The sequence below is a fragment of the Rana temporaria genome, chromosome 10 (assembly GCF_905171775.1).
Source record: "Rana temporaria chromosome 10, aRanTem1.1, whole genome shotgun sequence".
In the NCBI taxonomy this organism is placed as follows: Eukaryota; Metazoa; Chordata; class Amphibia; order Anura; family Ranidae; genus Rana; species Rana temporaria.
Window position 1 is genome coordinate 39566425 of NC_053498.1, and position 23186 is coordinate 39589610.

General features: G+C 41.6%; 1 protein-coding gene across 3 annotated transcripts in view; it reads left to right on the forward strand.

Moving 5' to 3' along the window:
* Window positions 1-23186, forward strand: part of NR1H2 (nuclear receptor subfamily 1 group H member 2) — a 227280-nt gene that overhangs the window by 145997 nt on the left and 58097 nt on the right. For all 3 annotated transcript variants that reach the window (XM_040327571.1, XM_040327569.1, XM_040327570.1), the window contains exon 7: window positions 15410-15589. In XM_040327571.1, coding sequence (XP_040183505.1) covers window positions 15410-15589 — 180 coding nt within the window. The remainder of the gene's footprint in view (window positions 1-15409; window positions 15590-23186) is intronic.

The following is a 23186-nucleotide window of genomic DNA, read 5'->3' on the forward strand; positions in this document are numbered from 1 at the left end:
CCTTCCCTTGTGGAGAGAGTTGTAACATAGAGGGATTACCGAGATCCTCTGACCCAGATGGGGAACCCTTGGGCTTTTTAGCAGTTTTTGCAGTTCCCGACCCCTTAGGCGCCATACTGCTCTAGGTACTAAGAGGTTAAGGTAGCCTAACAGGCCTGGTCCCCTACAGGATCTAAATAACAGCCCACTCTACTAACACAGAAAACGGCTGTAACCGTCTGAGCCACTGTCCTGTCACTGCTAACCAAGCACACTAGACCTGAGAACCACTCAGCGCTCTGCAATCCAGCCGACTGCTGCGATAGCTCAGCCCTTTATGTGAAGCGCCGCGACACCACGCTGGAGAGAGATGCCGCCCGCCCCCTTCCTCCCTCTTACGGCCACGCCTCCCGAACGAATAAATTAGAGCCGTGTACGCGCGCGCGCGCACGCTACGTCCAAGATGGAGACAGCCGAGGAAGGACAGCATTCTGAGCGGGGAGCAGCAGGAGCTTATCTCGTGGCCAGACTGACCCCCTGCGTTAGGCCCACAGAAAAACAGGTACGAACGGCAGGGGAACCAAACACTGAACAGCAGTATGCCTGAACTGGGACTCGGCCAGGGGAATACATGTATGGGTAAACACACAGAGACCATCCTGTCTAAAAGACATAGTGGCCACATGCCATATGCATTAAAGCAACAATAATAGGCAAACTCATACACCCCCAAAAAAAGGAAGCCTTACCTTAGAACCAAGTTCCATAAGTACCTCCTTAGCTTACCTTTCCACGCCGCAGGGTATTGCAAAAAGCAAGAGGCCCAGCCTTCACCCTTCACCGTGGGCTTTTGTCAAAGACCTTCAGGGACCGGGGTCCTATGAATAGGAGCACCACTCCCCTGGACCTATATAGCACCATGGCAGCAGAAAACATTTGGTCCTTAGAAGGCACAAAGTTCTGGAACCCAAAGTCCAGCCCTCCGAAGAGAGGCATTATAGGCCAAACCTCGTTCTTCACACCGAGGCCCGGGTACCGTCCACTTTGGCTATGAAGCACTTTGGACGGATCTGGTACATAGCCTGCCTAGATCCAAAGACCCTTACAGCATGACTATCTAAACGTGACCAACACCTAAGACACTGGCGAAAAAACTGAGGTACTTCCTGTTTAAGAGTGCCAGTGTCCATCACCTGAAGGTAGACTATATAACCCACTTAGTAATTATTGAACCAGCTCTGTGTCCCGTGATGTATGATAGAGAAAATTTATTTGTGCTGTTATGGTTTTAAAGTTATAATAGTTTATTTTATTTTTTTCAAACCCCCACTCACTTTGTCCCCTCTACAATCAGCACAAATGAAAACTCAAGTGTGTTTCTTTAGTGCTACGTTTGTGCTGTTTTGTGCTGTTTAAATTTCCTTTCTATCTTTTAGTGTTTTTGCGTTATTAATGATTTATTAAAGGTAAAACAAATAAATGGTCTAAAAATAACCCATTATAGCATGTAATATAGCAATATACTGTACATAAAGTTAGTTACGTAAGTGACATAGGGAATAACAAAAGTTGCTTATAGTTACATACAAATTGTACAAAAATATGGTGTAAAACTATAGCATATACTATATAAAAAAATAACTTAAAATATCAAAACCTGTGATAATGGATGTTTAAGCAGCGCAGTAGCAGCATTAACTAATCAGCCAGTTTCACGTCCTTATGCTTTTATAGTGGTGGTGGTGTTTGATCGAATAAAAATAACTTTTGCAATAAAAAAATCAAAGCAGCACCCATAGTAATTTTAACAGCATAAACGCGGCACTAACCAACCAACCCAGTGACCTTTGCTGACCTTAGTAAATAACTGAAAAACAAAAAGCGGTAGAACTCATATTTAAACAGCACAAACCAGCACAAAGGAGGCACCAACCAGCCTGGTTTTATGTCTTGTGTCTCTTGTAGGGGGGGCTGGGTGACCTTTATTAAATCAACAATAACTGAAAAACAAAAGGGGATAGAATGGAGAGTAAAAGGCTTGCCCATAGCACAAATGATGTCTCCCTGCGCATGCGCAGACTGGCAACTGGCTGGGCAGATGAGCGCGAGCCTGTCATCAATGCTGGCGCCAGACAGACTTTTTAAACAGGCTGCAGTTTGGTGTGCAGCTTCTGTGTGTTCGTTCCCGATTGCTGTGTTTGACTTCTGATCCTAACTCAGCTTGCTCCTGACCTCCGTTTTGACTACTACCTGCCCTGACCATGGCTTATCTCTGGATTCTGCCTTCTGTACTTGCCTGATCCAACTCCCGTTGCTGATTTGTCTTGTGACCTGACTATCCTGTTGTCTGCCGTCTATGCCTGATCTGCCTCACCATTATGGACCCCGCTCATCTGACCCTGCATCCTGCTCATCCAGCCTGCTACAGCTCTTCACCTGTCTCCTGCTTCCAGCTGCTTACCCACAGACTGCCGCCAGCCAAACTCAGTGCCATCTTATATGCCACCAACCGGTTCTGCTGCCTCATCCACCAGCTGACTGCTGCCACCACGCAGTTTATTGGACTGATCAGAGGCACTCATACCTCGCTGTGCTCGCATTGCTGCTGTCTAACCAGGAGATCACTAACCAGGTATGGGGCAGGGGGGCAGGGTGATGTCATCGTCTGGGGAAAAAAATTTGCTATTATCTTAAAAATAAAAGCAGCACAAATTTGTATTTTTATGACACAAAAAAGCACAAACGTAGCACTAACAAATAGTATGTTTGTTTTTAAGATTTAATAACATGGGGTGCAAAGTGAGTGGGTTGTTATCAAATAAAAACAAGCGGCTATATCTTAAAAACCATAACGGCACAAATAAAAATATTAGCAGCACAAACATAGCACTAAAGAAACATTTGAGTTTTTATTTGTGCAGATTGTACTGGGGGGGGGGGGGGCAAAGTGAGTGGGGTTTGAAAAAAACAAAAAAACTGTTATAACTTAAAAACCATAACAGCACAACTAAAAATTTTAGCAGCACAAATGTAGCACTAACCAACGAGACCAGTTTTATGACCTTTCGGGGTGGTAGGGGGGCTGATTGACCTTTGGTGACCTTTAATAAATCATTAATAACGCAAAAACGATAAAAGATAGAAAGGAAATTTAAACGGCACAAAACAGCACAAACATAGTACTAAAGAAACACACTTGAGTTTTTATTTGTGCGGATTGTAAGGTGGGCAAAGTGAGTGGGGTTTGAAAAAACTGTTATAACTTAAAAACCATAACAGCACAAATACATTTTTTAGCAGCACAAACCAGCACAAACGTAGCACTAACCAACGAGACCAGTTTTGTGTCATTTGGTCATTGTAGGGGGGCTAAGTGACCTTTGGTGACCTTTAATAAATCATTAATAATGCAAAAACAATAAAAGATAGAACTGAAATTTAAATAGCACACAACAGCACAAACATAGCACTAACCAACGAGACCAGTTTTGTGTCATTTGGGTGTTGTAGGGGGGCTGAGTGACCTTTGGTGACCTTTTAATAATTCATTAATAACGCAAAACCGATAAGAGATAGAAAGGAAATTTAAACAGCACAAACATAGCACTAAAGAAACACACTTGAGTTTTTATTTGTGCTGATTGTAAGGTGGGCAAAGTGAGTGGGGTTTGAAAAAAATAAAAAAAACTGTTATAACTTTAAAACCATAACAGCACAAATAAATTTTTTAGCAGTACAAACCAGCACAAACCTAGCACTAACCAACAAGACCAGTTTTGTGTTATTTGGGCATTGTAGGGCGGCTGATTGACCTTTGGTGACCTTTAATAAATCATTAATAACACAAAAACGATAAAAGATAAAAAGGAAATTTAAACAGCACAAATGTAGCACTAAACAACGAGACCAGTTTCGTGTCATTTGGGCGTTGTAGGGTGGCTGTGTGACCTTTGGTGACCTTTAATAAATCATTAATAACGCAAAAACAATAAAAGATAGAACGGAAATATTAGCAGCACAAACGTAGCACTAACAAACGAGACCAGTTTTGTGTCATTTTGGTGTTGTAGGGGGGCTGTGTGACCTTTAATAAATCATTAATATTGCAAAAACGATAAAAGATAGACCGGAAATTTTAGCAGCACAAACGTAGCACTAACCAACCAACCAACCAACCAGTTTGGCTGTTGTAGGGGGGCTAGGTGATGTCATAGTCTGGAAAAAACAATTGCTAATATCTTCAAAATAAAAGCAGCACAAACGTAAATTTTTGCGGCACAAAACAGCACAAACGTAGCACTAAAGAAACACACTTCAGTTTTTATGTGTGCTGATTGTAGGGGGGCCAGCTTCGATGAGCTGATTGTATTGTGTTTTTTTTTTTGTGGTTGAACTGGATGGACTTTTTTCAACCTGACGAACTATGTAACTATGTAACTGTACTAACGGGCACAGGTGAGGCTGTATTGATGGGCACAGATGAGACTGTATTGACGGGCACTAGTCACGCTGTGTTTATGGGCACTGATAAAGTTGTTAAATGTTTTTTGCAGAAATAAGTTACAAAAATAAAATATTAAGTTTCATTTCATGAGATCATTTATGAGGGCGTGTTTAGGGATTATGGATGGGGCATTGTTGGGGTTGGGTGGGGCAACTGTTGGCAAGTAAACCTTAAGGCCTCACTCACAGAACTCACTTCATTGTGCATGTGCTCTAAGCCTTTTTAGCAACAGAACAGGGACTCACTCTCTGCTCATGATTTAAAGTATAAGTTTACCCTAACACTAAAATCACTACATCTATAGACATCCACGATCTAACACTAACCTATCTAGCCCTGTAAAGAAGAGATTGTTATATATATATATTTATTTTTTTTAAGCCGCTCCGGTCTGGTCCCCAGTGGCGGAAGCTCTGCAGAGGACACGGCCGACAACAGTTGTGAAAATAATGGGATGTGACATCACCCGTAGAGTTACTATGGAGATTCTGTTGTCGGTTGTGTCCTCTGCGCACCCGCCTACATAAAGAGTACCTGTCACCCGTTATACCCTTCACACGCCTTTCCTTCATGTACTATCCTCTCTCTTACCATCCACATTTTCTCACCTGCACAGACTGCCTCTTGTCATACCCTCCTCATTGTTCTTGCTGTCATGACACCTGCTTATACTGCCCCTTGTCATACCATCTATGCTCTTCTGCACAAACTGCTTGCTGCCATACCCCACACACTACTTTTCGGAACACACTGTAAGCCACAACATTTCTTCTTCGCTGTTTTTTGTTTGCCCATTTTGGAACAGGTACATTTATGCTAGTTATATATAAAAAATAAAAATATTCTTGATTTCATGGACAGCTACAGTTTCTTTACAGAATCCTCAAGTAGACCCCCCTAGCTCCTAAGTTTATGCATTTAAAGTTAGATTGAAAAAAAAAAAGCACAAGTCCATCTAGTTCAACCAAAATAAAAAATAAAGAAATAAAACAGAATATAGAATATAGAAAGCCTCCATATACAGAACCCTATACCCACAGTGAATCCAGAGAAAGGCAAAAACCCCTATAAAGCATGGACCAATTTGCTCCAGCAGTGGAAAAAAAGACTGTCCTGATCCCCTGAAGGCAGATACTCATTCATTGAATGTATAAGGGAATTGAAGTGCTGGGGGTGGAAAGTCGGCAAAATACTGATCTTACCAGAGAATAATTGTGCGGGAGGGTGTGTCACCACAAGTCTTGGCCACTGGAGGACAGGAAGGTTATGCTCTCAGCAAGCATGAAAACTGAGCATGCTGGGATGGATGTGCCCTCATGCCTAGTGTGGTCAGTTTGTAATAGTAAAGCAAGGGAACTGGCACGAACACTAGGTACAGTATTTTACACAAACAGGAACACCAGATCATTTTTAATACAATTACATGGTGCAACAGACATACATCAAGAGTAGTCTTTAAATGGGCCTTGTTTATGCGGCGTGAACCACCAGGTTCTGCAAGCAGGCGGCTTATATTAGTGTATGAGGACACAATTCCTCTACAAACACAGCCGCTAGTCCCAAATTGAAAGGTGTGCGAGAGAGCGGCCCAGAATGCAGAACTGTTTGATAGTGTAGCAGAGTTAAAGGTGTTGTTAACCCACTAAGTTAAAATTACACCATCCTCTGTATGTATTCCTGCAATGTGCCCTGTGTCTATGTCTTATAAAAATAATCCTGCTATATACCTGTTTCAGAGTGCAGATTGGCGCTAACGTGATCCGCCTGCTCTCTCCTCTCTCGGCTCAACAGCTGCAGCGGGGGAGGCCAAGGACCCCCACTGATGTCAGAGAGGTGGCCCTGGCCGCTGCCATACGAGAAAGGAGAGCGAGGCGGCGGATCATGTGACCGCCAATCAGTGCTCCTAAACAGGTATATAGCAGCATTATTTTTAAAAGACATAGACACAGGGCACATTACAGGAATACATAGAGAGGATAGTGTAATGTTAACCATAATTTAAACAGCAGGAGTGGAGGGGGTGGGGAGCAGAGTGGCATGGACACGGAGCTGACAGGCAGGGAGGGGAGAGAGGACAGAAGAGGACAGAGCAGGCCTGTGGATGATGGAGGCACATAAACTGACCCTGGCTCAGCAGCCATGATACACTGTGGTCAGTTTACAGAGGGGAGGGCATAGCCAGGCAGGATCAGCCACGTATTTCATTTTAATATATTTTTATTGAAAAAAATGGCATTGTAAAACAATAATACAAAGAGAAAGGAAAGGAAAGGGAATAATTATGCTTATTGACCATGGCCTAAATATCCTTAAGTTAGCCAAGTTTTATATTTCCCATTCCCACTTGTATTTTCACAAAATAAAGAACTGAAAGTTGCCTAAATATAATATTCGCTATCAATGCCAATTTTTTGATACATGTATGCACACATTAAAAAAAAAAAAAACAAGACGTAAACATCTCAGCCCAAATTGGAGGGGTTGTAACCGCATAAGAGAGTTATCTAAACTTGAAACGAAATGGATCCATTGTCTCGATACTCTTGCTCCGAGAGGTTTAAACATAGAACTAGATATTAACTGCTTTATAAGTGATTTTTAATTTCTTATATTTCCCAGTTTCTATCATTGGTACCTTTTCTTTATCTATAATAATTTTTAGACATCTTTCCTTTTTATACATGTAGTCATTTTATTTATGATTATATATATATATATTTTACTTTTTAATATATATCAATATATGGTGTATCATTACTACAGTTATCGAACCCATCAGTGATACATTTTATTATCTGTGTTACATATATATATATATATATTTTATGATGATTTTAATTATTCAACCTAAGGACTAACCACTATATTGTTTTCCTCTTTAAGGAACAAGTGACTATTAGGTTTATATATATATAGATATATTTTTTAACTATCTGGTTTTTATCTATTAATATACTGTATTTTTGCTGTTATGACAATTTCCTTATATATATATTATTTATATATATAATACTATAGTGGAGATCTGAACATACTGTAGTTACACAGATTGAATGTTTTTCAAGGTCTCCATTTTTCGTTTTTATTATGTGTTTATATCAATTATGCTTGCAGGAAGAGGTTCCGACTAATGACCTGTGACCCCAGTGTAGCTATCCTATTAAACATATTATTTGGTCTATTATATTATTCCCATTAAACCACATACCCTCTCCGCAACATTGAGGCATACATTATGTGCCGATATAGTTTGGAGATTGTTTTTGTGCAAGATATCTTTATGTCCTCGGCGCTGTATAATATACATAGTCTTTGACTCCCGCCTTCAGGGCAGGTTTTACCATGATTGCTGTTAAACAATGCGCCGCTCCCTTTCACTGAGTGGATGGTGAGCTCTATATAATAAGGGCACTGATACCGCTGTCCCACGCCCTCTGTGGAAGTTGATTGGACAACGAAACCGGTCAGGGCGGGACTACAGCGGCGATCCGGAAGTGACGAGTGCGCTCCATCTGTGCGCTCCACTGGCGTCCTATCCAGGAAGAGACTCGGCGTTTCGAGTGTGGATCGAATCTCTGGGGATACGGACACTGGTCGGAATCTACTTGCACTTACCCAACACGTGTATTGTCATCTACTGTATGGTACGTGCATTTTGAGCGGGGATCCTATGTGAGGGGATTTCTGCATTTTTATAAATAAACGGGTTCACACTATGTTTTGGCATCCTCTTATATTTTATATGGAGCTTTACCCTCACTGACCCCCATCTTGGAACGGATGATCCGATGTAAAGATACCTTTCAATGCCCATATTATCTTACTTTCTGGTGAGTGAATACCCCAAAGGGGAGTGTGCCCCACGCGTGGTGACTTGTCTGGGAAAAGGTGTAGGATCTACTATGGACTATCTGCACATCTGAAATTTAAAACCGGCACCTAACGAATGCACTTTATGTAATTGGACATACATTTAACCAATATTTAGCGCTGTTTTTCATTTCGAACTTTTTTGTTCTGTTTATTTGATCACTCATACATATTTTGCTACGGTGTCAACTGACATTGTATTTAAATAGCTGCTGACCACACAGTTATTATTTTGTTCTGTTATTTGAGCATGATAACATAGTTTGCGATTTTAGTGTTTGACATATTGAGATATTAAGCTGTCCCATATGATACATTTTAGGCTGATTTTTAATCAGACATCAGATTGTACCGCATTCCAAGGCGCTGAGTTGTGCTACTAGGCCTTGTGTTGCACTTTTTTACTAAGACGTAAACATACTAAGGCCCCCAGGCCCCTTTCACACTGGGGCGGAAGCAGCGGCGGCAGAAAAGCGCAGCTATTTTTAGCAGTGATTTACTGCCAATTTTGCGGCGCTATTTGGCCGCTAACGGGGGTGGTTTTACCCCCCCGCTAGCAGCCGATAAAGGGTTAAAAACTGCTGCAAAGTGCCTTGGCAGAGGCACATTGCCGGCGGTATAGCCGCGGTGTCCCATTGATTTCAATGGGCAGGAGCGGTATACACACCGCTCTTTCACTGATCCAAAGATGCGGCTAGCAGGACTTTTTTTACCGTCCTGCTAGCGCACGGCTTGCACACTGGAGACACAGCAGCAGCTGTTTAGGGTCAGTTTGCAGGCGCTATTTTTAGCGCAATAGCGCCTGCAAACCGCTCCAGTGTGAAAGGGGTCTAACACCACCAAACAAGCAGCCCACACACCAAAACAAAACACATTTTTTTTTTTTATTAAATATAGCATCGAACAGACAGGATCCCAACAGTTACAGTTACAGAAAAGATGCTTCTCACAGGTCTGACGTGTGAGAAGCAGGAAGTGGTCTGGAAAGGAGGTATAGGACGCATTGAACGCCGTGAAACCGGGGCTGCAGATCCGGGATTCAGTTGACACTACCCCCGCCCCCCCCAGTACTACAGCACTTTATACACGATTATCTGATTATGTAAATGTGAGTTGAATGTGTATAGAGCATTTTTACATATTAAACATTTTTTTAAACAGTATCACACTATTGTATGCCTCTATCACTTTCCATATATGATATATACGAGGAGGCTTGGTGGAAGTGACCTGGAGAAATCGGTGCCCCCTTTAAAAGCTGGGCTACTATCAGGAGCAGGAGATGACCAGTGTGGAGCATCAGCATACAGCAGTCAGTATATATAGTAAAAGGAGGCAAAAGGAAGATCCCGGCCAGCTGCTGATTACTACTATAGGCTTAGTTTTTTAAGCCCTTAAGGTGAGGGTACAGCCAGTGGGGGAGGAGTGCACTCTGCATGAAGACACCTTATTCATTTTTTTTATGGACTTTTGCTGTTTTATACCATACATCATCATTTTATATTATTAAGGACTGTGTGTGATTCACGGACCACAAGCACTTTATATTGTTTATATTTATATATTGCAAGTCACGTTTTTATGCTACGCATTTAAACTTATATTTTTTTATAGCACAGGTTTTATTAATTAGTATTAGTAGCGCGACACACTATATATATATTTTAGTTTTTTTCACATTGTGGGAAGTGCAGGCAGCTGTTTTTATGGCATTTCTTAGTTTCTGCCGATTGGTGGTGGATTCAACACGATTGTTTCTTTGGATACGACATCTCACAATTATATGGACGTTTCCCACAGAGCACTGGTGTTCAGTATATTATTTGGAGCTTATATGTAATTTATGGATACAATTTTTTGGTTTCTTTATCAACAGTTTGAAGGACATTTTCTTATATACATTTTGCAAATTTCTTATATTTATTATTTTGTGTTATGTTTATAATTTTGGGCAATTTTTGGGATTCATCACATTATTGATTTATGTATGGGTCACTCATTTACTGGTGATTTATTTTGCTAATTTATTTCCATTCAACATTAAATGGTCACAGGGATTTATTTGTCTTCTATAGTTTTGCTCTTGTATTTTTGTTTACATGTTAATCGCAGCTCCCAATTGAATAACTGCGATACATTTCTGCAGTTATTCGTTTTTAGTGTCTTTTAGCGCAGTTTCTTTTCCTCCATTTTCTGTTTGACTAGTCATCTGGTAACAGATACTTCATTGCCTCCTCTGGCTTCACCCAACATTCTGTTTCAAGGTCAAATTCTGCATTTTGCTTCTTAGTCACTGACTTTAATTGCATGGGTGTTGAGGCCCAGTTGTTGAGACTTGACCCTAGGACATTTTCAGTTGCTAATATCCTGGCTATTTTACAGAAGGACACAAATTAATGCCTGGAACGAAGCACCACTGAGGCCCCATACACACGAGAGGATTTATCCGCAGATACGGTCCAGCGGACCGTATCCGCGGATAAATCCTCTCGAGGATTTCAGAAGATTTCTATGCGATGGCGTGTACACACCATCGTATTGAAATCCGCGCTGAAATCCTCTGCTGATGACGTGTCGCGCCGTCGCCGCTATTATGACGCGGCGACGGGCGCGACGCTGTCATATAAGGAATTCCACGCATGCGTCAAATCATTACGACGCGTGCGGGGAATCCCTTTGGACGGATGGATCCGGTAAGTCTGTACAGACGAGCGGATCCATCCGTTGGAATGGATTTCAGCAGATGGATTTGTTGAGCATGTCAGCAAATATCCATCTGCTGGAAATCCATCCCAGGGGAGATTTATCCGCGGATAAATATCCGACGGAGTGTACACACCATAGAATCTATCCGCAGAAACCCATTTGATGGGATTTATCTGCGGATAGATTCTATGGTGTGTATGGGGCCTGAGTGACTGATATCTGCCCTAGCAATCTTGTTTCAACAACCCTGGATCACATAGTTCCCCTGTTAGGACTAACATGGCTCAAGGGAACCTTAATTTTGGTACATTCGGTGCTTCAGGGCTTACTCTTTTTTTTAACTACCTCTTGAGGAGGTACCTCTTGTGACATAATCTGAAATCTGGAAACTTTGCTTGCAAGTGGAGCTTCACGATTCTGGCTAAAATGAGAATCGCAATTTTTTTGCTTAGAAGATAGATCACGATTCTCGCGGCGTAACATCATCTTTCACATTAAAACAAAAAAATTGGGCTGACTTTACTGTTTTTTTTTGTTTTGTTTTTATTAATTGAGGTTTTCCCCAAAAAATTGAATTTGAAGACCACTGGGCAAATACAATGTGACATAAAATATTGCAGCAATTCCCATTTTATTCCCTAGGGTCTCTGCTAAAATACGTATATAATGTTTGTGGGTTCCAAGTAATTTTCTAGCAAAAAATATTGATTTTAACTTGAGAAACAAGTGTCAGAAAAAGATTTGGACTTTAACCACTTGCCTACTGTGCACATACACCCCCTTCCTGCCCAGACGAGATTTTAGCTTCCGGCACTGCGTCGCTTTAACTGACAATTGCGCGGTCGTTCGACGTGGCTCCCAAACAAAATTGACGTCCTTTTTTCCCCACAAATAGAGCTTTCTTTTGGTGGTATTTGATCGCCTGTGCGGTTTTTATTTTTTGGGCTATAAACAAAAAAAAGAGCGTGAATTTTGAAAAAAAAACACTTTTTTACTTTTTGCTATAATAAATATCCAATTATTTTTTTAAATATATATTTTTTTCTCAGTTTAGGCCGATACGTATTCTTCTACATATTTTTGGTAAAAAAAAAATCGCAATAACCTGGTTTGCGCAAAAGTTATATTGCCTACAAAATAGGGGACAGAATGATTTTTTTTTTTACTAGTAATGGCGGGGATCTGCGTTTTTTTTCGGGACTGCGACATTATAGCGGACACATCGGACACTTGACACATTTTTGGGACCATTCACATTTATACAGTGAACAGTCCTATAAATATGCATTGATTACTGTATAAATGTGAGTGGCAGGGAAGGGGTTAACCACTAGGGGGCGGGGAAGGGGTTAAATGTGTATCCTGGGTGTGTTCTAACTGTGGGGGGAGGAGGGTAACTGGGGGAGGTGACCGATCTGTGTCCCTATGTACAAGAGACACAGATCGGTCTCCTCTCTCCCTGACAGGACGTGGAGCTCTGTGTTTACACATGGAGCTCCACGTCCCTGCACAGTTACTGGGCAATCGCGGGTGCCCGGCGGCCATCGTGGCCGCCGGGCACGCGCACTGTGTTCCCAGTGACGGGACGGGTGCGCGCGCCACCGGCGGCGCGCCCTAGAGGCTTTAAAAGACAGGACGTCATATGACGTCCTGTCGGAACAATAGAGCATTCCGCCCGCCATCATTTAATGGCGGGCGGATGTTAAGTGGTTAAAGGGGTTGTAAAGGTAAAAGTTTTTTCACCTTAAAGCGGTTGTTCCATGACTAAAAAATTAAAAGTCAGCAGCTACTAACACTGTAGCTGCTGACTTTTAATAAGGACACTTACCTGTCCTAGCCGCCAGCGATGTTGGCCCCCGCCGAGGCCGATCCTCAATCCTAGCAGCTCCAAGCGCCGCCATCCACAGTAAGGGAAACAGGCAGTGAAGCCGTACGGCTTCACTGCCCGTTTCCTACTGCGCATGCGCGAGCAGCGCGGCGCTTTGTGAATGGGCCGGCTGCTTTCTGGGACACACACAGTTTTCAGAATGCAGCGCGCCCCATTCACAAGAAGACACCCAGTGTAGGAGGAGGAAGAGAATCCACCGCGGAGGATGAAGAGGCAGATTCGGCACTTCCGCATAGCAACAGCTATTTAGGGTGAGTAAACCTTCTTTTTTTTTTTTTTTTTTTAGATTTTTGGTGGAATATTTTTTTTCAGGTGGAACCTCCACTTTAATGCATTTTATGCATTAAGGTGAAAAAACTTCAGAGAATACCAGCCTCCCCAGCTGCCCCGTTTACTTACCTGACCCCTCAAAAGTCCCGCGCTGTGAACACGCTGGCATCTTAGCCGGATTCCCGGCTCATTCATTGGTCGATTGAAGCAGCGCAGCCATTGGCTCGCGCTGCTGTCAATCACAACCAATGACACGGGGGCGGGGCCAAGTGATACAGTCGGCGGCTATGGCCATCGGCTGTATCACGGGAGCGCGCCCGCAAGGACTCCACACCATGCAAACTCTCTCGCATGAATGTGTGGAGTTCTTGCGGGGAGGACCAGAGACAGCTGCCAAAGGACCGCAGAAGAGGTGGATCGGGGCCACACTGTGCAAAACGAGCTGCACAATGGAGGTAAGTATAACATGTTTGTTATTTTTAAAAAATAAAAAAAATTCCTTTACAAACCCTTTAAGTGGTTAAACTTACTGCATTTACACACACTATGAAGGAAGTTAGATACAATGTTTCATGTTAAAAAAACTTGGCAGACTGCCCAGACTTTTGTTTACACACACAGAAGTTTATCCCTTTGATCTAAATTTGGCAGACTGCCCAGACTTTTTCTTTTGACAGCTGAGTGAGCATATAAATTCTCTCTACTTGTTATATGAAAGAATCGGCAAACTCTGCATTGGAGATTGTCAGGGGGGTTGAATGGAGATCACGATTTTTTAGCGATTAATTGTGCAGCTCTACTTGCAAGTTGCCTTCTCTTTGTAAGGTCAAGGTTAAAGCTTAGGCCCTACCTGCATAAGGTAGCCATGGAAAGGGTTTTTGGGGCTCCTCCACTGTGCCCCCAAAAGAGAATGAATGGACTATCTTGGTACCTGGGATAAGGTAGTTTCCTCTTTTCACATTAATGAAGACATATAATTTTACTTTTTTGCCCAGAATTTGTTCTGCATACAGCTTCCCTTTAGAAGACTCTTTGTCATTCTTGGTGGTCCACATAAGAGATATCCAGTTTATCCATTTTTCAATGTATTCACTCTGAATATATTGCAGGCCTATTCCCTGAAGGGACAGGAGCCTATGCATTCACTGCTAGGGAGTGAATGCATTATGGGGCTTTCTGCACCAGATGCCAGTTTCTCAAGGTATACTAGACATGTGTTCAAATTCAACACAAGGTCCTGTAACCAGCAGTGGTGTCCAGTCATGTCATAATCTTGGGGGTTGACACTTATTTATTTTTTGCTCTTCTTCTATGGGACAGCTTTTAGGCATCAGTGGTAGTAATAGTAGTAGTATATGTAGCCCCCAAAGAATAATGAAAGAAAAAGATTCATAAAATATTTTTTTCTCGATCCTGTCCATTGGGAAGGGACATATATTCCGCTACCATATGGTCCCCCTTTTCTTGTTGTTGGCCTTTTGCCACAGTTCAGAGGTGATGCCATAGGTTAACTTGTTACTACTAACTGCATGCCATTCCTGGTCTTGTTACTACATGCAGTAATTTTATCTACTAGAAGGGGTTGTGTCCTTTCATTTTGCCTAGTGTTCAAATTTTTTGAAGCTGCAGCTGTACCCATCAATGGAAGTTAGACTGAGCCTCCCAATTATTTGCTGGAGAAAAGGATTTTAAAGGATGTTAAAAAAAACAACAATTATAACTTTACAGAAATCTGTCTGTCTACCTGGCACAATAATGTCTGCTACATAGTGTTCTGATGGTGTGGGCTAATCACCATGGATATGTTAAAGTTTTGGGTGGAATACAATATCTACAGAAATTTCCTAAGTATCTAAAGTCCAAAAATGATTATGTGGAAGCACAATGAAGGGAAGCGGATGCAAACCAGACTTTATGCATAACTTTGTGCATAACTTGTACATTGTGGTAACATAAAACTGTATTTAACGTACTGTACATTTGCATTCAAATAGACAAAGAAAAACATGTTAAGTGTTAGACACCTTTTAAATAGCTCCAGTCCTGCTCAGACACGCTATTTGTCACCAGTAAACAGCGTTTGTCACATGCATATTGAGCTCATGAGACAATGTTCTATCACTTTCATATCCTCATTTCATTCAGTATAGCTGATCTTACATTTCTCCTACTGTTGATTTCTCTCTTTTCAGCCATGGCCTCTCGCCAATGACCCCAACAGCAGAGAAGCTCGCCAACAACGCTTTGCTCACTTTACTGAGTTAGCCATCATTTCTGTGCAGGAGATTGTGGATTTTGCCAAACAGGTTCCTGGGTTTTTGGAATTGTCTCGAGAGGATCAGATAGCACTTTTGAAAGCATCCACCATAGAGGTAAACGTTCTGTAATAAACTATGCTCATCATGACTATTGTATATAGCAGTCCTAAAAAACACAGAAAATCTCATTGTATAAATGGTTCTAATATTATCCAAAACTTTATTCATAGTCACATAATTCCACTATCTATTTACTAATATTGTGTTTTCCAGATTAAAATAAAAACTGTTAAAATACCAAAAATTAGATCTTTAGTTTTCCATAGGATCTCAAATGTGTTTAATATTACAGACATGTAGCCATTCTCCTTGGCAACCACATCATTTGTCATCCAGGTGCCCTAGCACCAGTCCCAGTTCTGATGTCAGTGATCAGATTATCTTGGTTTGCTGTCAGTACAAGATCTAAATATAAAACACAGCAGTGCACCTTGTATTTTTTGCCAGCATTTAATTGATACAGTCAGTCATGCCGCGTACACACGATCGTTTTTCGGCATGAAAAAAAACAACGTTTTTCAGCATGTCCAAAAAACAAAGTTTTTCCAACTTTATCATTAAAAACGATGTTGCCCACACACCATCGTTTTTGAAAAATGATGAACAAAGCGCGGTGACGTACACCACATACGACGGCACTCTAAAGGGGAAGTTCTATTCGCCTTTGGGCTGCTTTTAGCTGATTCCTTGTTAGTAAAAGACGATTCGCGTTTTTTTGTCTGTTACAGCGTGATGAATGTGCTTACTCCATTATGAATAATAGCTTTACCTGAACCCGTCTCATAACTTGCTTCTGGGCATGCGCAGGTTTAAAACATTGTTTTTGCCCAGACATGATCGTTTTTAACAACACGAAAAACAATGTGAAAAAATGCAGCATGTTCCAATTTTTTTTTTGTCGTTTTTCAGAAGCCGAAAAACGATGTGAAGCCCACACATGATCATTTTAAATTACGTTTTTAAAAACGTCGTTTTTTTTTCATGCCGAAAAACGATCGTGTGTACGCGGCATCAGTCTTGTAATGATGGGTAAAGCTGCCACCTCTAGCAGACAGACACTTGACAAAACAAAGTGCTTTTGCCCATCTACTTAATTCAAGCCTAATTTAGCTTTAGTGACCTGAAGAGGTAGAAGGCTTTTAAGCTGAAGATTCTTCTGCCATGAACTACTGGAAATTCAGCACTGCAGCTGTTTTCACAGTATCAGACTGAACTTTCGATTCATATATTCATTGCATTGGCTTTTCAGATCTTACATGAAAATTCTGGACTCCCAGATTTGGATAGTCACTGCAGTGTTGTTCTGTTTTGTTTGTGTCATACGGATTACCTGATCCACATATTTACAGAGTCTGTGTATAACTGTCCAGTGTTAGGTCCCCAGCTCCCTGCTCAGACCACTCTTTATGTTGAAAGTACCCACAACTGATTGGCACTCTGTTTCAGAGTAATAGCATGTAATCCCACCTGCTTCTCCAGGTGCATTGGCTAAGATACACAAGTCTGGTGTGGATTTTTCCCCCTGAAGTGAAGGAAATTGGTCAGAGGTTTGCTCTTGGAAGATAGAAGCCATGGACAGCCTTGAGCAGATGGTTATTGACCCTGCTCTGCTAGGGTGTTCCCTAATTATCTTCATTGGTTTTCCACCCATATAGGATATACCTTCCAAGAATTTGGTTAAGAAGTGATCTGCTCTATCGTCAATGGTTTGCCAGTTTCCCCACATTAACAATCAAGTTCAGGTGTATGCATATATGTGGCATCATGGATTGGGCCTTATGCTGTGCTGCCACATGTATGAGTACCTGTGGTTGTCTATTGCTCTAAAACTAAGCTATTACTGACTGCTCTTGGTCTCAGAGTAATGATCAGGAACTGGTAAAACTAGCTACCTTTTATTTTTCCTGTTTTCCCTGGTCATCGATGCTGTCTGCTTTTTGCTGTATTGGGTCAGAACTCCTGGACTGTGGTACTCTCGCCATGTTTGCCTCCCTGAAAAAGGTTCTGATTCTAATTCTTGCTCAGTTGAGAACTAGGGGCATTAAGATGATTGTTAAAATAGACAATCTGATTATCAAAGCAGCATCTACTCTAGACATACAGACCAGTCCGCTGATAATTGTATGCTCTCTGAGGTGCTTCAGACGGCTCTTGGATCTACAAAAGTTATTTCTTGACCCAATTTAATGTTTGGAGTACTTGTCCTGATCCTGGATTTCAGGTCCGCAGGGATTTTCCTACAAGAAGAAATACAGCAGGCTCCGAGATCTTATTTTCCAAAAATTTCAGACAAACCACAGGTCCCCCCGCTATGCAAACTCATACCGAAACTGCCAAGCATGTTTCCATCTTTTAGTTCAGGGGTAGTAGGCAACCTCGGCACTCCAGCTGTGGTGAAACTACAAATCTCATCATGCCTCTGCCTCTATGAATCATGCCTGTAATTTTCAGAGTTACATAGTTAGTCAGGTTGAAAAAAGACACAAGTCCATCAAGTTCAATCATAAGAAATAAAATAATAATATCGTACAATCACATATACCCGAATCTATACCCACAGTTGATCCAGAGCAGGGGTTACATAGTTATAGTTACATAGTTAGTCAGGTTGAAAAAAGACACAAGTCCATCCAGTTCAACCACAAAAAACAAAATAAAAAAAACACAGTAAAATCCTATACACCCAACTCCATACCCACAGTTGATCCAGAGGAAGGCAAAAAACCCCAGCGGAGCATGATCCAATTTGCTACAGCAGGGGAAAAAATTCCTTCCTGATCCCCCGAGAGGCAATCGGATTTACCCTGGATCAACTATACCTACAAATCTTAGTACTCAGTTATATTCTGTACATTTAGGAAAGAATCCAAACATTATAAACAAAGGGCCGATTTATTGTCCTTCAGACTCTTGGAGGGCCGGACTTTGGCAAGCGGGGGGTGGTAATTTTCCTGGCATCAGTGAGAATTAACATATGGTATTAGGGGGAGAAATAGTGCCCCAACGTTTGTATCATAGGGAGGAATAGTGCTCCATAAGTGGTGTCAGTGGGAGAAATGGTGCTCCACTTTCGGTGTCAGATGTCAGAATAGTGTCTCGTATCAGTGGGAGGGATACTGCCCCAAGGGCCAGATAAACGCAAGCAAAGGGCCGCATCCGGCCCTCGGGCCGCAGTTTGGAGACCACTGATCCAGAGGAAGGCAAAAAAAAACAGCAAAGCATGATCCAATTTGCAGGGGAAAAAAATTCCTTCCTGATCCCTAATGAGGCAATCGGATATTCCCTGGATCAACTTTACCTATAAATGTTAGTACCCAGTTATATTATGTACATTTAGGAAAGTATCCAGACCTTTCTTAAAGCACTTTACTGAGCTGGCCAGAACCACCTCTGCAGGGAGTCTATTCCACATTTTCACAGCTCTTACTGTGAAGAAACCTTTCCATATTTGGAGGTGAAATCTCTTTTCCTCTAGACGTAAAGAGTGACCCCTTGTCCTCAGTGTTGACCGTAAAGTGAATAACTCAACACCAAGTTCACTATATGGACCCCTTATATATTTGTACATGTTGATTATATCTCCCCTTAATCTCCTCTTCTCAAGAGTGAATAAATTCAGTTCCTCTAATCTTTCCTCATAGCTGAGCTCCTCCATGCCTCTTATCAGTTTGATTGCCCTTCTCTGCACTTTCTCCAGTTCCCCAATATCCTTCTTGAGAACTGGAGCCCAAAACTGAACTGCATATTCCAGATGAGGTCTTACTAATGATTTGTACAGGGGCAAAATTATATCTCTCTCTCTGGAGTCCATACCTCTCTTAATACAAGAAAGGACTTTGCTCGCTTTGCAATCCGCAGCTTGGCATTGCATGTTATTATTGAGCTTATGATCTACCAAGACCCCCAGATCCTTCTCCACTACGGATCCCTCTAGTTGTACTCCCCCCCTAGTATGTATGACGCATGCATATTCTTAGCCCCCAAGTGCATAACTTTACATTTATCAACATTAAACCTCATCTGCCACTTAGTCGCCCAATTAGACAGAGCATTGAGGTCAGCTTGTAAATTGGCGACATCCTGTAAAGACGTTATTCCACTGCATAGCTTGGTGTCATCTGCAAAGACAGAAATGTTACTTTTGATCTCAGACCCAATATCTATTATAAGGATATTAAAAATTAAGGATCCCGATTCCCAACACTGAACCTTGTGGTACATCAGCACTGCAGCTGTTAACCTTAGACCATTCAGAGTATGAATCATTAACCACTACTCTCTGAATTCTATCTTTTAGACAGTTTTCTATCCATTTGCGAACTGATATTTCCAATCCTGTAGACTTTACCTTACACATGAGCCGTGTGTGGGGAACTGTATCGAACACTTTTGCAAAATCCAGGTATACCACGTCCACAGCCACACCTCTGTCCAAGGTTTTACTTACCTCTTCATAAAAAGAAATCAGGTTTGTCTGACAACTTCTGTCTTTCATGAATCCATGCTGTCTGTTGCTTAAATAGTTTTTTTCCCTCAAGAACTCGTCTATGTGGTCTTTTAATAATCTCTCTTCCCAGCTATAGAAGTTAAACTAACAGGTCTATAGTTACTTGGTAAAGACTTTGTTCCCTTTTTAAATATGGGCACTACATTGGCCCTGCGTCAATCCAGTGGTAATATTCCTGTCATTAATGAGTCCCTAAAAATTTGATACAATGGCTTTGAAATTACAGAGCTCAATTCTTTTAGGATCCGTGGGTGTATGCCATCAGGCCCAGGTGCTTTATCCACCTTTATTCTGTCTAAATATTTCTGGACCATATCACTTTTGAGCCATTGTGTATCATTTGGGGCTTTGTCACTACCACCCCCATTGTGGACAAGAGCTCCCCCATGCTCCTTTGTATACACAGAGCTGAAGAAAGTATTTAATAAATTAGCCTTCTCTTTGTCCCAAGTCACCCACTCTAGATTATTTTGTAAAGGGCTCAGACTTCACCTTTTTACTATTAATATATTTGAAGGTTTTTTTTTGGGTTTGCCCTATCTTTTGCAATCTGTCGTTCATTTTGAATTTTTGCGTCCTTGATTTCATTTTTACATATCCTGTTATATTCTTTGTAACATTTAAACGACACTAGTGTTGCTTCATTTTTATATTTTTTAAAAAGCTGTTTTCATATAGTTTATAGCTTTTTTAACTTTGGCCGTGAGCCACAAAGGTTTTATTTTTAGCCTTTTAAATGTATTGCCCATGGGAATATACTTTGCAGTGAGTTCACAAACAGTCTTTTTGAGGAATTCACATTTCTGTTCTGTGCCCATTGATGCCAATATTCCCTCCCAGTCTAAGTCCTGGAGAGCAGCCCTCATCCTTGGAAAATTTGCTCTCTTGAAATTAAGTGTTTTGATCTTTCCCGTATGTGGTTTTTGCTTACAGCTAACATCAAATTAAATCATGTTATAGTCACTGCTTCCCAGGTGTTCTTTTATCTGAACATTAGTAATACGATCTGCATTGTTTGAGATTACCAGGTCCAACGGAGCATCATTTCTAGTTGGGGCCTCAATAAGCTGGACCATAAAATTGTCCTGCAATAGGTTTATAAATTGTTGCCCTTTAACTGTCCCAGCAGTGCCATTACTCTAGTTAATTTTTGGGTAGTTAAGATCCCCCATTATTATCACCGTCCCAGCCCTTGCAGCCCTTTCCATCTGTGCAAGGAGCTGAGTCTCCACCTCCTCATTAACATTGGGTGGTCTATAACAAACTCCAATGATTAACTTTGAACTATATACATCTGTATGCAGATCCACCCATAATACTTCAGACTCATCACACTCTCCATCCACCATGTCCTTTTTCACACTCGCTTTAAGATCACTTCTCACATAGAGACAGACCCCTCTACCTTTCCTTTTTACCCTGTCTTTCCAAAAGAGTGCATAGCCAGGAATATTAATAGCCCAGTCATGTGGGGAATGAATGAAGCCAAGTTTTAGCAATACTGATTACATCATAGCTCTCCTGATGCACCAGAGCTTCCAACTCACCTATTTTGCTTGGCAGACTTCTGGCATTGATGAACAAACACTTTACTGCATTAATATATTTTGACCGGTCACAGGAGTCTTGCAATGTCTCATGGGACTTGTAGTTTCACCACAGCTGGAGGACCGAGGTTGCCTACCCCTCTGAGTTGGTCCTTTCTGCTGGAAAATTCTCAAAAAGATGCAATCCTTTTTGGCTGGGTATGTTATTTTGATGGAGATCTGGGTGATTCACCTGTCCCTTCTGTATTGAACACAGCAGATGGATGGCCATCTGGTGAGGTGCAATTTCGACAATGCCAGCGCTGTGGCATACATAAGTAGTTAATCTGGCACTAGAAGCTTGAGCAAAAAGTCGGGTTTCAGCGCTCTCAGGAGTGGAGAAATGGCAGGGGGAGTTTCCGAGTCATCATTGTCTTGATCCTGGAGAATCTTCTCTCCAAGTGTTTCCTATAGTAAAAAAATGCTGTGGTTGCTTGATGGGTGAAATACTCTGCCACTGAAGCTTCTCTTTTAACTCCTGCAGATTAATGAATCAGAAGGAATTCACACCATTCTGATAGCTCCAAACTGGGCAAAAAGCGCAATTCTCTGACTTTGTCTGGGCACAGATGCCTTGTGGCCACTCCAGAACCCATCCGCAGCTCGATAATGCCCCCCTGCTTCTTAGTTGCTGGCTTTAATGGAAAGGTGTTTGTGAAAGAGAGAGGGCCTTTTGTTGCAGTGATTGCTGCTATGCTACAGGCTTGCAAGCTTATTTGCTGCAAGGTATATGTAACTGTACATGGAAGGCTTTCTTTCATGGACAGTAATGAGCCCCAGGTAAGGAGCTTGTGGTCAGCTCCATTTGTGGTAGGAACACCACCTGACTGCTGCAACAGTTCTGACTTCTAGAAAAAAAACAGTTATTACACTTGGGCTATTGACCCCAACATCTGCATCTACAATTTTACCTGTGCATAGGAGCTATGAATCACCCAGCTCTGCCAGGGCTTTGATGCACATAAATATTGTGCGGATTTCTTCCCTTATTAAGTAAGAGAACTGTCAAGGACAGACTTATATATTATTATACAGAATTTACACAGCGTCAACAGTTTACGTAGCACTTTACAATATAAAAGGGTGACAGAACAGTTACAATATAGTTAAAGGAACACTAAAGGTTTGTTTTTTATTAGATCAATTAATTGCTGTAATCTAGAGCATTTAAATATCACTTACCTCGTTTTTCCGGTAATCCAGGTTTGAAAATGCCATTTCCTGTCACTCCTCTTCTTGCTTTCCACCAGCATCTGAGCCGTTTTGCATGGTGGAAAGCAGAATGTGCTCACCCCCTCCCCATGAGCCCTGCGTGAAGATGCTCTCTTATCCCTCACAGGCATGGAGGCTAAGCCTAATGGGAACTGTAGTTCCCATTAGGCCGTGATGTAGCAAGAATGAATGCGCACCGCAAACCAGGAAGTCGGTGAGAATAATGATTCAGGAGTGACGGAGGTGAATGAAACAGCTCGATTTCAACAGGTATCAAACTAGTTATAATGCAAAACATTACTTTTCAGCTACTGTCAGACTTTAATTTAAGAGGAAAATATGTTTG